This window comes from Somniosus microcephalus, chromosome 18 (genome assembly GCF_052327205.1).
Source record: "Somniosus microcephalus isolate GS21.2 chromosome 18, FLI_Smic_1.0, whole genome shotgun sequence".
NCBI classification, from domain to species: Eukaryota; Metazoa; Chordata; class Chondrichthyes; order Squaliformes; family Somniosidae; genus Somniosus; species Somniosus microcephalus.
Genome location: NC_141004.1, coordinates 86,331,627 through 86,347,389, shown reverse-complemented (window position 1 = coordinate 86,347,389; position 15,763 = coordinate 86,331,627). Strand labels below are relative to the sequence as shown.

The 15,763-nt window shown below is 57.8% G+C and overlaps 1 protein-coding gene across 2 annotated transcripts in view; it reads left to right on the top strand.

Moving 5' to 3' along the window:
- The window catches only part of LOC147105428 (uncharacterized), a 233,887-nt gene that overhangs the window by 17,997 nt on the left and 200,127 nt on the right, over positions 1 to 15,763 (top strand). For both annotated transcript variants that reach the window (XM_086011767.1, XM_086011768.1), the window contains exon 4: positions 14,374 to 14,502. In XM_086011767.1, the coding sequence (XP_085867893.1) occupies positions 14,374 to 14,502 (129 nt within the window). The remainder of the gene's footprint in view (positions 1 to 14,373; positions 14,503 to 15,763) is intronic.

Genomic DNA, 15,763 nt, shown 5'->3' with positions numbered 1-15,763 from the left:
CCCCCCCACACTGACTCCCCCCCCACACTGACTCCCCACCCCACACTGACTCCCCCCCACACTGACTCCCCCCCCACACTGACTCCCCCCCCACACTGACTCCCCCCCACACTGACTCCCCCCCCACACTGACTCCCCCCCCACACTGACTCCCCCCCCACACTGACTCCCCCCCCACACTGACTCCCCCCCCACACTGACTCCCCCCCCACACTGACTCCCCCCCCCACACTGACTCCCCCCCCACACTGACTCCCCCCCCACACTGACTCCCCCCCCCACACTGACTCCCCCCCCACACTGACTCCCCCCCCACACTGACTCCCCCCCCACACTGACTCCCCCCCACACTGACTCCCCCCCCACACTGACTCCCCCCCCACACTGACTCCCCCCCCACACTGACTCCCCCCCCCACACTGACTCCCCCCCCCACACTGACTCCCCCCCCACACTGACTCCCCCCCCACACTGACTCCCCCCCCACACTGACTCCCCCCCCCACACTGACTCCCCCCCCACACTGACTCCCCCCCCACACTGACTCCCCCCCCCCACACTGACTCCCCCCCCACACTGACTCCCCCCCCACACTGACTCCCCCCCCCACACTGACTCCCCCCCCACACTGACTCCCCCCCCCACACTGACTCCCCCCCCACACTGACTCCCCCCCCACACTGACTCCCCCCCCACACTGACTCCCCCCCCACACTGACTCCCCCCCACACTGACTCCCCCCCCACACTGACTCCCCCCCACACTGACCCCCCCCCACACTGACCCCCCCCCCCACACTGACCCCCCCCCCACACTGACCCCCCCCCCACACTGACCCCCCCCCACACTGACCCCCCCCCACACTGACCCCCCCCCACACTGACCCCCCCCCACACTGACCCCCCCCCACACTGACCCCCCCCCACACTGACCCCCCCCCCACACTGACCCCCCCCCACACTGACCCCCCCCCACACTGACCCCCCCCCACACTGACCCCCCCCCCACACTGACCCCCCCCCACACTGACCCCCCCCCACACTGACCCCCCCCCCACACTGACCCCCCCCCACACTGACCCCCCCCCACACTGACCCCCCCCCACACTGACCCCCCCCCACACTGACCCCCCCCCACACTGACCCCCCCCCACACTGACCCCCCCCCACACTGACCCCCCCCACACTGACCCCCCCCCACTGACCCCCCCCCACACTGACCCCCCCCCCACACTGACCCCCCCCCCACACTGACCCCCCCCCCACACTGACCCCCCCCACACTGACCCCCCCCCACACTGACCCCCCCCCACACTGACCCCCCCCACACTGACCCCCCCCACACTGACCCCCCCCCCCACACTGACCCCCCCCCACACTGACCCCCCCCCACACTGACCCCCCCCCCACACTGACCCCCCCCCACACTGACCCCCCCCCACACTGACCCCCCCCACACTGACCCCCCCACACTGACCCCCCCACACTGACCCCCCCACACACTGACCCCCCCACACACTGACCCCCCCCACACACTGACCCCCCCCCACACACTGACCCCCCCACACACTGACCCCCCCACACTGACCCCCCCAACACTGACACCCCCCCACACTGAGTCCCCCCCACACTGAGTCCCCCCCACACTGAGTCCCCCCCACACTGAGTCCCCCCCACACTGAGTCCCCCCCCACACTGAGTCCCCCCCACACTGAGTCCCCCCCACACTGAGTCCCCCCCACACTGAGTCCCCCCCACACTGAGTCCCCCCCACACTGAGTCCCCCCCACACTGAGTCCCCCCCACACTGAGTCCCCCCCACACTGAGTCCCCCCCACACTGACTCCCCCCACACTGACTCCCCCCCACACTGACTCCCCCCCACACTGACTCCCCCCCCACACTGACTCCCCCCCACACTGACTCCCCCCCACACTGACTCCCCCCACACTGACTCCCCCCCACACTGACTCCCCCCCCACACTGACTCCCCCCCCACACTGACTCCCCCCCACACTGACTCCCCCCACACTGACTCCCCCCCACACTGACTCCCCCCCACACTGACTCCCCCCCACACTGACTCCCCCCCCACACTGACTCCCCCCCACACTGACTCCCCCCCACACTGACTCCCCCCCACACTGACTCCCCCCCACACTGACTCCCCCCCACACTGACTCCCCCCCACACTGACTCCCCCCACACTGACTCCCCCCCACACTGACTCCCCCCCACACTGACTCCCCCCCACACTGACTCCCCCCCACACTGACTCCCCCCCACACTGACTCCCCCCCACACTGACTCCCCCCCACACTGACTCCCCCCCCACACTGACTCCCCCCCACACTGACTCCCCCCCCACACTGACTCCCCCCCACACTGACTCCCCCCCACACTGACTCCCCCCCACACTGACTCCCCCCCACACTGACTCCCCCCCACACTGACTCCCCCCACACTGACTCCCCCCCACACTGACTCCCCCCCACACTGACTCCCCCCCACACTGACCCCCCCCACACTGACCCCCCCACACTGACCCCCCCACACTGACCCCCCCACACTGACCCCCCCACACTGACCCCCCCCACACTGACCCCCCCCCACACTGACCCCCCCCACACTGACCCCCCCCACACTGACCCCCCCCCACACTGACCCCCCCACACTGACCCCCCCACACTGACCCCCCCCACACTGACCCCCCCACACTGACCCCCCCCACACTGACCCCGACCCCCCCACACTGACCCCCCCCACACTGACCCCCCCCACACTGACCCCCCCCACACTGACCCCCCCACACTGACCCCCCCCACACTGACCCCCCCCACACTGACCCCCCCCACACTGACCCCCCCACACTGACCCCCCCCACACTGACCCCCCCCACACTGACCCCCCCCCACACTGACCCCCACCACACTGACCCCCACCACACTGACCCCCCCCCCCACACTGACCCCCCCCACACTGACTCCCCCCCACACTGACTCCCCCCCACACTGACCCCCCCCACACTGACTCCCCCCCACACTGCTGACTCCCCCCCACACTGACCCCCCCCACACTGACCCCCCCACACTGACCCCCCCCACACTGACCCCCACCACACTGACCCCCACCACACTGACCCCCCCCCCCACACTGACCCCCCCCCACACTGACCCCCCCCACACTGACTCCCCCCCACACTGACCCCCCCCACACTGACTCCCCCCCACACTGACCCCCCCCACACTGACCCCCCCCACACTGACCCCCCCCACACTGACCCCCACCACACTGACCCCCCCACACTGACCCCCCCCCCACACTGACCCCCCCCACACTGACTCCCCCCCACACTGACTCCCCCCCACACTGACCCCCCCACACTGACTCCCCCCCACACTGACCCCCCCCACACTGACCCCCCCCCCACACTGACCCCCCCCACACTGACCCCCCCCACACTGACCCCCCCCCACACTGACCCCCCCCACACTGACCCCCCCCACACTGACCCCCCCCACACTGACCCCCCCCACACTGACCCCCCCCCCCACACTGACCCCCCCCACACTGACCCCCCCACACACTGACCCCCCCCACACACTGACCCCCCCACACACTGACCCCCCCCACACACTGACCCCCCCCACACACTGACCCCCCCACACACTGACCCCCCCACACACTGACCCCCCCACACACTGACCCCCCAACACTGACACCCCCCCCACACTGAGTCCCCCCCACACTGAGTCCCCCCCACACTGAGTCCCCCCCACACTGAGTCCCCCCCACACTGAGTCCCCCCCACACTGAGTCCCCCCCACACTGAGTCCCCCCCCACACTGAGTCCCCCCCCACACTGAGTCCCCCCCACACTGAGTCCCCCCCACACTGAGTCCCCCCCACACTGAGTCCCCCCCACACTGAGTCCCCCCCACACTGAGTCCCCCCCACACTGAGTCCCCCCCACACTGAGTCCCCCCCACACTGAGTCCCCCCCACACTGACTCCCCCCCACACTGACTCCCCCCCACACTGACTCCCCCCCACACTGACTCCCCCCCACACTGACTCCCCCCCACACTGACTCCCCCCCACACTGACTCCCCCCCACACTGACTCCCCCCCACACTGACTCCCCCCCACACTGACTCCCCCCCACACTGACTCCCCCCCACACTGACTCCCCCCCACACTGACTCCCCCCCACACTGACTCCCCCCACACTGACCCCCCCCACACTGACCCCCCCCACACTGACCCCCCCACACTGACCCCCCCCACACTGACCCCCCCCACACTGACCCCCCCCACACTGACCCCCCCCCACACTGAGTCCCCCCCACACTGAGTCCCCCCCACACTGAGTCCCCCCCACACTGAGTCCCCCCCACACTGAGTCCCCCCCACACTGAGTCCCCCCCACACTGAGTCCCCCCCACACTGAGTCCCCCCCACACTGAGTCCCCCCCACACTGAGTCCCCCCCACACTGAGTCCCCCCCACACTGAGTCCCCCCCACACTGAGTCCCCCCCACACTGAGTCCCCCCCACACTGAGTCCCCCCCCACACTGAGTCCCCCCCACACTGACTCCCCCCCACACTGACTCCCCCCCACACTGACTCCCCCCCACACTGACTCCCCCCCACACTGACTCCCCCCCACACTGACTCCCCCCCACACTGACTCCCCCCCACACTGACTCCCCCCCACACTGACTCCCCCCCACACTGACTCCCCCCCACACTGACTCCCCCCCACACTGACTCCCCCCCACACTGACTCCCCCCCACACTGACTCCCCCCCACACTGACTCCCCCCCACACTGACTCCCCCCCACACTGACTCCCCCCCACACTGACTCCCCCCCACACTGACTCCCCCCCACACTGACTCCCCCCCACACTGACTCCCCCCCACACTGACTCCCCCCCACACTGACTCCCCCCCACACTGACTCCCCCCCACACTGACTCCCCCCCACACTGACTCCCCCCCACACTGACTCCCCCCCACACTGACTCCCCCCCACACTGACTCCCCCCCACACTGACTCCCCCCCACACTGACTCCCCCCCACACTGACTCCCCCCCACACTGACTCCCCCCCACACTGACTCCCCCCACACTGACTCCCCCCCACACTGACTCCCCCCCACACTGACTCCCCCCCACACTGACTCCCCCCCACACTGACTCCCCCCCACACTGACTCCCCCCCACACTGACCCCCCCCACACTGACCCCCCCCACACTGACCCCCCCCCACACTGACCCCCCCACACTGACCCCCCCCACACTGACCCCCCCCCACACTGACCCCCCCCACACTGACCCCCCCCCCACACTGACCCCCCCCCCACACTGACCCCCCCCACACTACCACCACCCACTGACCCCCCCCACACTGACCCCCCCCCACACTGACCCCCCCCACACTGACCCCCCCCACACTGACCCCCCCACACTGACCCCCCCACACTGACCCCCCCCCACACTGACCCCCCCCCACACTGACCTCTTCTCACTGACCTCTTCTCACTGACCTCTTCTCACTGACCTCTTCTCACTGACCTCCGCACACTGACCTCTTCTCACTGACCTCCGCACACTGACCTCCGCACACTGACCTAAGGCTGACCTCCCCACACACATCTCCGCATGCTAACCTCCCCACGTTGACTACTACACGCTGTGACACTGGACGTATTTCTGGTGTTCCTGGGCCATGGGACGTTGCCCTGTGACACTGGACGTATTTCTGGTGTTCCTGGGACTGGGACGTTGCCCTGTGACACTGGACGTATTTCTGGTGTTCCTGGGACTGGGACGTTGCCCTGTGACACTGGACGTATTTCTGGTGTTCCTGGGCCATGGGACGTTGCCCTGTGACACTGGACGTATTTCTGGTGTTCCTGGGACTGGGACGTTGCCCTGTGACACTGGACGTATTTCTGGTGTTCCTGGGACTGGGACGTTGCCCTGTGACACTGGTCGTATTTCTGGTGTTCCTGGGCCATGGGACGTTGCCCTGTGACACTGGACGTATTTCTGGTGTTCCTGGGACTGGGACGTTGCCCTGTGACACTGGACGTATTTCTGGTGTTCCTGGGACTGGGACGTTGCCCTGTGACACTGGACGTATTTCTGGTGTTCCTGGGACTGGGACGTTGCCCTGTGACACTGGACGTATTTCTGGTGTTCCTGGGACTGGGACGTTGCCCTGTGACACTGGTCGTATTTCTGGTGTTCCTGGGCCATGGGACGTTGCCCTGTGACACTGGACGTATTTCTGGTGTTCCTGGGACTGGGACGTTGCCCTGTGACACTGGACGTATTTCTGGTGTTCCTGGGACTGGGACGTTGCCCTGTGACACTGGACGTATTTCTGGTGTTCCTGGGACTGGGACGTTGCCCTGTGACACTGGACTTATTTCTGGTGTTCCTGGGACTGGGACGTTGCCCTGTGACACTGGACGTATTTCTGGTGTTCCTGGGCCATGGGACGTTGCTCTGTGACACTGGACGTATTTCTGGTGTTCCTGTTCCTGGGACTGGGACATTGCCCTGTGACACTGGACGTATTCCTGGTGTTCCTGGGACTGGGACGTTGCCCTGTGACACTGGATGTATTTCTGGTATTCCTGGGACTGGGATGTTGCCCTGTGACACTGGACGTATTTCTGGTGTTCCTGTTCCTGGGACTGGGTCATTGCCCTGTGACACTGGACGTATTCCTGGTGTTCCTGGGCCATGGGACGTTGCCATGTGACACTGGACGTATTTCTGGAGTTCCTGGGACTGGGACGTTGCCCTGTGACACTGGACGTATTTCTGGTGTTCCTGGGACTGGGACGTTGCCCTGTGACACTGGACGTATTTCTGGTGTTCCTGGGCCATGGGACGTTGCCCTGTGACACTGGACGTATTTCTGGTGTTCCTGGGACTGGGACGTTGCCTTGTGACACTGGACGTATTTCTGGTGTTCCTGGGCCAAGGGACGTTGCCCTGTGACACTGGACGTATTTCTGGTGTTCCTGGGACTGGGACGTTGCCCTGTGACACTGGACGTATTTCTGGTGTTCCTGGGACTGGGACGTTGCCCTGTGACACTGGACGTATTCCTGGTGTTCCTGGGACTGGGACGTTGCCTTGTGACACTGGACGTATTTTCTGGTGTTCCTGGGCCATGGGACGTTGCCCTGTGACACTGGACGTATTTCTGGTGTTCCTGGGCCATGGGACGTTGCCCTGTGACACTGGACGTATTTCTGGTGTTCCTGGGACTGGGACGTTGCCTTGTGACACTGGACGTATTTCTGGTGTTCCTGGGACTGGGACGTTGCCCTGTGACACTGGACGTATTTCTGGTGTTCCTGGGCCATGGGACGTTGCCCTGTGACACTAGATGTATTTCTGGTGTTCCTGGGCCATGGGAATACACATTAAATGGTAGGACACTGAGTCGGGTAGAGGAACAAAGGGACCTTGGATTGCATGTCCACAGATCCCTGAAGGTAGCAGGCCAAGTTGATAAGAAGGCATACGGAATGCTTGCCTTTATTAGCCGAGGCATAGACTACAAGAGCAGGGGGGGGTTATGCTTCAACTGTATAAAACACAAGTTAGGCCTCAGCTAGAGTACTGCGTGCAGTTCTGGTCACCACATTACAGGAAAGATGTGGTTGCACTAGAGGGTACAGAGGAGATTTACAAGGATGTTGCCGGGAGTAGAGAATCTTAGCTATCAGAAAGACTGGATAGGCTGGGTCTGTTTTCTTTGGAACAGAGGAGGCTGAGGGGAGACTTTATTGAGGTGTATAATATTATGAGGGACATAGATAAAGTGGATAGAAAGGACCTATTTCCCTTAGCAGAGGGGTCAAAATCCAGGGGGCACAGATTTAAAGTAATTGGGGGAAGATTTAGAGGCGATTTGAGGGGAAATTTCTTCACCCAGAGGGTTGTGGGGGTCTGGAACTCACTGCCTGAAAGGGTGGAACCCTAACCTCATTTAAAAAGTACTTGGATGTGCACTTGGGATGCTGTAACCTGCAGGGCTATGGACCGAGAGCTGGGAAATGGGATTAGGCTGGTTAGCTGTTTGTTGGCCGGCGCGGACACGATGGGCCAAAATGGCCTCCTTCCGTGCTGTAACTTTCTATGATTCTATGGATGGATTTCAGGTGTTCCTGGGTCACGCGATGTTGCTCTGTGACACTGGACGTATCACTAGGATGCAATCAATTGAATTCAAGATCAACTGAATATGTAGGAATGGCTAGATTCCTAACGAAAGGACTGAGGTCGAGTCAGTCTATCAAACAAACGATGTTTAATACTTATTCTGCCCTTGCAGCGCGTTCCTATGCAGAGCTAGACAGGTAGCTAACAACTTGCTATCTTCCCATAAAAATCACAAGGCTTGACTTTTCTTGTAAAACTTTACTGAAAGATTCTTATTGTGAAACTGAAATACAACACAGAAATGGAAGCACACATTAGTATACAAGCACATAACTGATATGCATACACAAATTTAGGTACGCCTGAGCAACACAGTACATTTGGCATGTAAATGACCGAACACGTGGAAACACAGCTTACTGTGAATATACATTTAGCAAACTGGAAGGCATTCTCTTTAAATTAGCCCTGTACATAGTGCATCAAAATACAGCTACAAGTTAACCAGCTAGACAGAGAGCGAGCACTTCACGGCTAGCTGTGTAAGTTTGCTTACAGAGAAAAGTTACAAACTAAACATTTTCTGCAAAATATAGTGTACACTAATCATCTATAACATTCTCAAGTACTTACAGACAAATAATATCCAAGACTCAAGCGTGGCAACAATATAACTTCCCAGACCATGTGTAGCTGTAGGTCTGTGATATATAGTAGTTTACTTTACTGCACTTACTGTGCTTTACTGCACTTTTACTGCAGTTGCTAGGTACCAAATATCCACTAGGTGGCGGCACACAATGGGAATCGAACCAAATTACTCAAACCCCTGAATTAACTGGAAAACTAACATAAATTGCTAAAGAAAGACAGCACAATACTAATCAACAGAGTTTAAAACGAAAACACAGGAGAACTACATTACAGGTCTGTACTCTTTGCTGGCTCCACGAGGACTGGCCAGGGCGGTTCCCCAGCCTGACGTCATGACGTCATCACGTTTTCCCGCCGCTGGAGGATCACGTGATCAACGTGATGACGTCATCGCGTTTGGTCTCATTCTTAAAGGGACCACGCTATGTACATGCAATGATATGAACAAAGATACAGATTCATTCTGTAGCTAATAATTTGTTAAAGATAATTATATACATTAGATCAGAGTCCCCCTGGTGGCTCTGCCACATGCGCCCCCCCAGAATTGTCTTTAACAGTAAAAGTCAATCGACTAGGAGGTTTGACAAGCCTGTCAGAGCGACTCCTGTATTCTTGGAGTGGACGTTGTTGAACAGCGGGCGGGCTGGCGGATGGAAGCCTTCGGTCTGGCGTGGATGCAGTGGGAGGTCGACCACGTCGTGGTGGCTGTGCAGTCTCTACTGGCCGGTCGATGTCCAGGTGTGCCGGTTTGAGACTGTCAATGGATATGTGTTCGGGTTTACCACCGATGTCTACAGAGAAACTCTTGTCACCTGTCTCCAGTATACGAAAAGGGCCTGTGTAAGGAGCCTTGAGCAGATCCCTATGGGCATCATGACGAATGAATACAAATTCAGCATTCTTTAGCTCCGCTGGTACGTGTGAAGATGGAAGGCCGTGATGTGAAGTTGGGATAGGCGCAAAAGCCCTGGCTGTTTCCCGGTGGCTGCTGAGTTGGTCGGCTGCGGACCACGGCTCAGTTAGAAGCGGCAGGAAATCTCCCGGTACGCGGAGTGGCTGGCCGTACACGAGCTCCGCGGCGGACGATTGCAGGTCCTCTTTGGGTGCCGTGCGGAGACCCAACATGACCCACAGAAGCTTATCCACCCATCCGGCGCCTTGGAGGCTGGCCATCAGCGATGCCTTTAACGATCTGTGGAAACGTTCGCACAAACCGTTTGCTTGCGGGTGCTAGGCCGTGGTGCGGTGAAGCTTGGTGCCGAGACCCTGGGCCACAGCGTCCCAGAGCTTGGAAGAGAACTGTGGACTGAAGAAATGTCCGCCGGAACGCCGAAACGTGCGACCCACGAGGAGAGGAATGCTCTGGCGACATCAGCGGACGTAGTAGACGCCAGAGGAACTGCCTCTGGCCATCTAGTAGTACGATTGACCACGGTGAGGATGTGTGTGAACCCCTGCGACGGTGGAAGCGGCCCGATGAGGTCCACGTTGACATGGTCGAATCAACGCTCTGGTACTGCGAACGTGGCCAATGGGGCCTTAACGTGACGTTGCACCTTAGACGTTTGACAGACGACGCAGGTGTTAGCCCAGTCGCGGATATCCTTACGCATTCCTCTCCAGACGAACTTAGCCGGCATTAATTTTTGAGATGCCTTCACGTCAGGATGCGAAAGCCCATGTATGGCGTCGAAAACTTTGCGGCGCCAGGCGACTGGAACGATCGGGCAGGGATCTCCCATGGAGACATCGCAGAGTAACGAGGTGCCTGCAGCGTGGAATTGCACATCGGTCGGTTGGAGGCTAGAGGTGTCGGTGCGATACGCCTGTGTTTCAGGGTCGGATGCCTGATCTGTAGCCATGAGGGCATAATCGATGCCCAGCTGGACCGCCCGTACGGTCGCGCGAGAAAGGCAATCGGCTACCAAGTTGTCCTTGCCAGCTACGTCTTGGACGTCTGTCGTGAATTCTGAAATGAAAGTTAGCTGTCGCTGCTGTCGAGCCGACCACGGTTCGGCGGTTTTGGCCATGGCGAAAGTCAGTGGTTTGTGATCTACCAACGCAGTGAAGGGACGTCCTTCTAACAAAAAACGGAAATGGCGGATAGCCAGGAACAGCGCCAGCAACTCCCGGTCGAAAGTGCTGTATTTGCGTTCGTTGCGCCGGAGTTGGCGGCTGAAAAATGCCAGTGGTTGCCACGTCCCGTTGACCCACTGTTCCTGCACAGCGCCTATGGCATAGTCGGAAGCGTCGGTGGTAAGGTCGATGGTGGCACCTGGCAGAGGGTGCGCCAACATAGTTGCATTGGCTAGAGCGGTTTTTGTGTTGTCGAAAGCGTTGTCCATTTCGACCGTCCAGGCTATTGTATCCTTTCCGGCCTTGTAGAGGGGCTGCATGAGTCGTGCTGCCTTGGGCACAAAGCGGTGGTAGAAATTCACCATGCCCAGGAATTCTTGAAGAGCCTTGTTGGACTGCGGCCTTGGGAATGCCGTAATTGCTTCGACCTTTGACTGCAGCAGAATTGCACCCTCCGAAGTAATGCGGTGGCCCAAGAAGTCAATCTGTTGTAGGCCGAACTGACACTTGGCCGGGTTGATTATGAGGCCATGTTGGCTGAGGCGCCGAAAGAGGGTGCGGAGATGGCAGACGTGTTCCTCTTTGGTAGAGCTGGCTATCAGGATGTCGTCAAGGTAGACCAATAAAAAGGGAAGATCCCGCAGGACCGAGTCCATTAGTCGTTGAAAAGCCTGTGCGGCGTTCTTGAGCCCAAATGGCATCCGTAGAAACTCGAACAGTCCAAAGGGAGTGATGACAGCTGTTTTCTGGACGTGCTGCGGGTGTATGGGAACTTGGTGGTACCAACGGACGAGGTCGACCTTGGAGAAGATTGAGTTTCCTGCCAAATGGGCGGAGAAATCCTGTATATGCGGGATCGGGTACCGATCGGGAGTAGTGGCGTCATTAAGGCCGCATGGCCGCCATCCACTGCCGGGCATCGGGACGATGTGGAGAGGTGAGGACCAGGGACTATTCGACTGGCGAATAATCCCCAGCCGTTCCATCGTGGCAAACTCTGCCTTCGCAGCCGCAAGCTTGCTGGGTTCCAGGCGCTGAGCTCGCGCGTAAACCGGAGAGCCAGTCGTAGTAATGTGGTGTTCGACACCATGCTTAGTGGCCGAGGAGGAGAAAGTGGGCTTGGTCAACTCCAGGAATTCACCTAATAGGCGAGTGAACTCGTCCGGCGAGGACAACGCGCAGGAGACAGTGTGCGATGTTGCGGAACTGCAGAAGCAAGGGATGGAGTGGAAGGTGGCCGCGTTGACCAATCAACGATTTCTTACATCCACCAAGAAGCTGTTGGCGCATAAGAAATCCGCGCCGAGGATGGCTTGCGAAACCTTGGCTGTAATAAATTCCCACTGAAACCGTTGCCCGCCGAAGCACACCTGGACCTGCCGTTTGCCAAAGGTACAAAAGGCCCCGCCATTAGCTGCCTCGAGGGAGAGGCCGTGCCTCCCAGACTGAATATCGAGTGCTGAGGCAGGAAGGATGCTACACTGCGCCCCGGTGTCGCATAAAAAGCGCCGGCCTGAGAGGGAATCTGTAATGTAGAGGAGCTTCCCGGAATTTCCAATCGCCATCGCGGCCGCGGAATGTCCTTCAGACTCGGTCCTCCTTTTCTGGAGTTGCTGCTGGTGTTGATGTCAGGTTATTTTTAGGCGTGAAACTGCAGGGAGGGCGGCAGCCTCTGGCTTTCGCGGCGAAACGGGCGTGGTAAAAGCACAAGCCGGGGGATGGAGGCGACGGGGCGGCATTCACGGGGGAGGGGTGCCTCGTGGCGGCGCAGTTTTGCTGCGTGACCGCATTAATCGTATCTGCTTCTGCAGCAAGTGCTGTGCAATCTGTGGCTTCCGATCTGGCGAGGACAGCCTGAACCTGCTCGGGTAGTTGACTCAGGAATAACTCCCGAAAGAGGAAACATTGTGGTTCTGAGTCAAGGAGCGTGAGCATCTGGCTCATTAACTCAGATGGCTTGGAATCGCCAAGCCCGGGCAAAGCGAGTAGCCGGCGGGCACGCTCCACCTTTGTGAGCCCGAAGATCTGTATTAACCGCGCTTTAAGAGTATTATACTTGCTGTCAACAGGGGGGTTTTCGAGCAGGCTGATGATCCGTGAGGCCGTGGAGCTGTCGAGTGTGGAGACCACGTAAAGGTAACGGGTCTGATCCGCAACGATGTTTCGGAGATCGAATTGTGCTTCTGCTTGGACGAACCAGGAGGCCGCCTGTTGTTCCCAAATCTGTGGGAGTTTCAAAGCCACGGAGTTTACTTCCGTGTTTCGTCGCGCTTCGCTTCTTCCGCGAAAATTGTTCACGAAAATTCGGGGTCACCACTGTAGGAATGGCTAGATTCCTAACTAAAGGACTGAGGTCGAGTCAGTCTATCAAACAAATGTTGTTTAATACTAATCAACGGAGTTTAAAACGAAAGCACAGGAGAACTACATTACAGGTCTGTACTCTTTGCTGACTCCACGAGGACTGGCCAGGGCGGCTCCCCAGCCTGACGTCATGACGTTTTCCCGCCGCCGGAGGATCACGTGATCAACGTGATGATGTCATCGCACTTGGTCTCATTCTTAAAGGGACCGCGCTATGTACATGCAATGATATGAACAAAGATACAGATTCATTCTGTAGCTAATAATTTGTTAAAGATAATTATGTACATTAGATCAGAGTCCCCCTGGTGGCTCCGCCACAAATAAACATTTTAATTGCAGGATTAATCGTGGTTAATTTTTTTAATCGCTTCACATCCCTTGTCCTTGTACATATCATCCTTTGGGACTTGTTGTACAGTTAGAAGGAATACATCGATGGACACAAGAAACATATACAATGGATGGCATTACATAGAAGTAGAATACATATGTGATAAATAAAAATTAGGCTGCTACTAAATATGTTTAACATGAGAGATGATATAATAGTATCCAAATTGCATAATGTTAAAAATGTAAAGATGATATCAGCTGGTAAATCCAGTGCTGGCAGTAAGGAGTTACACTGAACGGGGGCACAGGATGGGGAACGGGATCTACCTTTCTGAGCTCCTCTTCCCGAGCTGCACTGTCAGAGTTCCTTGCCTCGCTGGGACTGTGGGAGCACTGAATGTATCCTTAGGTATGAATACAGGAAACTTTGTGCTATCTGGCACCGACGGGACCGAGCTGTTGCCATTCCCTCAAAACTGCCGGACACTCCAGCGTTAATGTTGAAGCATACGGAGATTTTCATCTCCGTATCTGGCAACAAACACTGTTGCTTAGCAACAGCTTCAGCGAGACCTTGCAGAGCCTGAAAAAAAAACTAACAAAACGGCTCCTGATTTTTGCCGGTGGCTCGAGCTTGCCGGACATTTAGCCTCCGGATAACACAAAGTTTCCTGTATGTTGAAAATATATATGTATGTGCGATTGTACACTTTTTCTTTCATTGTGCCTTTGTTTTGTCCTTTCCCAGATTTTTTTATAGCGTACAGAGTTATCTTGGGAACTGTATTTTGCCTGCTGTTGGGAATGACTGGATATATTGTCTTCCTTTACCTCAGTCCTAACAGGGAAGACAGAAGCTCGTTTTTGCTGAATAAACGTAAGTTTAAACTTTATAAACTTTATACTCTACACCCGAGTCTAAGTAGTTTATAAAAATGGAGCAGAGTAGCGGACCCAAAACTGACCCTTGGGGAACACCACTGCCAACCACCTCGCAGGCTGAAAAACATCCATCCACCACCACCCCCCTTTGCTTCCTGTCACTAAGCCAATTTCATATCCATACCATAGCAAAATATTGCGGATGCTGGAAATCTGAAATAACAACAGAAAATGCTGGAAACACTCAGCAGGTCAGGCAGCATCTGTGGATATATTAAGGGAACTAGATGTAATATCTCCAAGTTTGCAGATGACACAAAGCTGGGTGGGCGTGTGTGCTGTGAGGAGGATGCAGAGAAACTCCAGTACGATTTGGACAGGTTGGGTGATTGGGCAGATGCAGTATAATGTGGATAAATGCGAGGTTATCCACTTTGGTGGTAAAAACAGGAAGGCAGATTATTATCTGAACGGCAATAGATTGGGAAAACGAGACCTGGGTGTCCTTGTGCACCAGTCGCTGAAGGTAAGCATGCAGGTGCAGCAGGCGGTTAAGAAGGCAAATGGTATGTTGGCCTTCACAGCGAGAGGGTTTGAGTACAGGAACAAGGATGTCTTGCTGTAGTTGTACAGGGCCTTGGTGAGACCACACCTTCAGTATTGTGTGCAGTTTTGGTCGCCTTATCTGAGGAAGGATGTTCTTGCCATGGAAGGAGTGCAGCGAAGATTCACCAGGCTGATACCTGGGATGGCAGGAATGACGTATGAGGAGAGATTGGGTCAATTGGGCTTATATTCGCTAGAGTTTAGAAAAATGAGAGGGGATCTCATCGAAACTTATAAAATTCTAACAGGACTAGACAGACTAGATGCAGGAAGGATGTTCCCGATGGCCGGGGAGTCCAGAACCAGGTGTCACAGTCTAAGGATAAGGGGCAAGCCATTTAGGACTGAGATGAGGAGGAATTTCTTCACGCAGAGAGTGGTGAACCTGTGGAATTCTCTACCACAGAAGGCGGTGGAGGCCAATTCATTAAATATATTCAAGAAGGAGTTGGATATATTTCTTAAGGCTAAAGGGATCAAGGAATATGGGGAGAAAGCAGGGACCGGGTACTGAATTTGGATGATCAGCCATGATCTCATTGAATGGAGGAACAGGCTCGAGGGGCCGAATGGCCGACTCCTGCTCCTATCTTCCATGTTTCTATGAGAATGGTTTCTCTCTCCACAGATGCTGCCTGACCCGCTGAGTG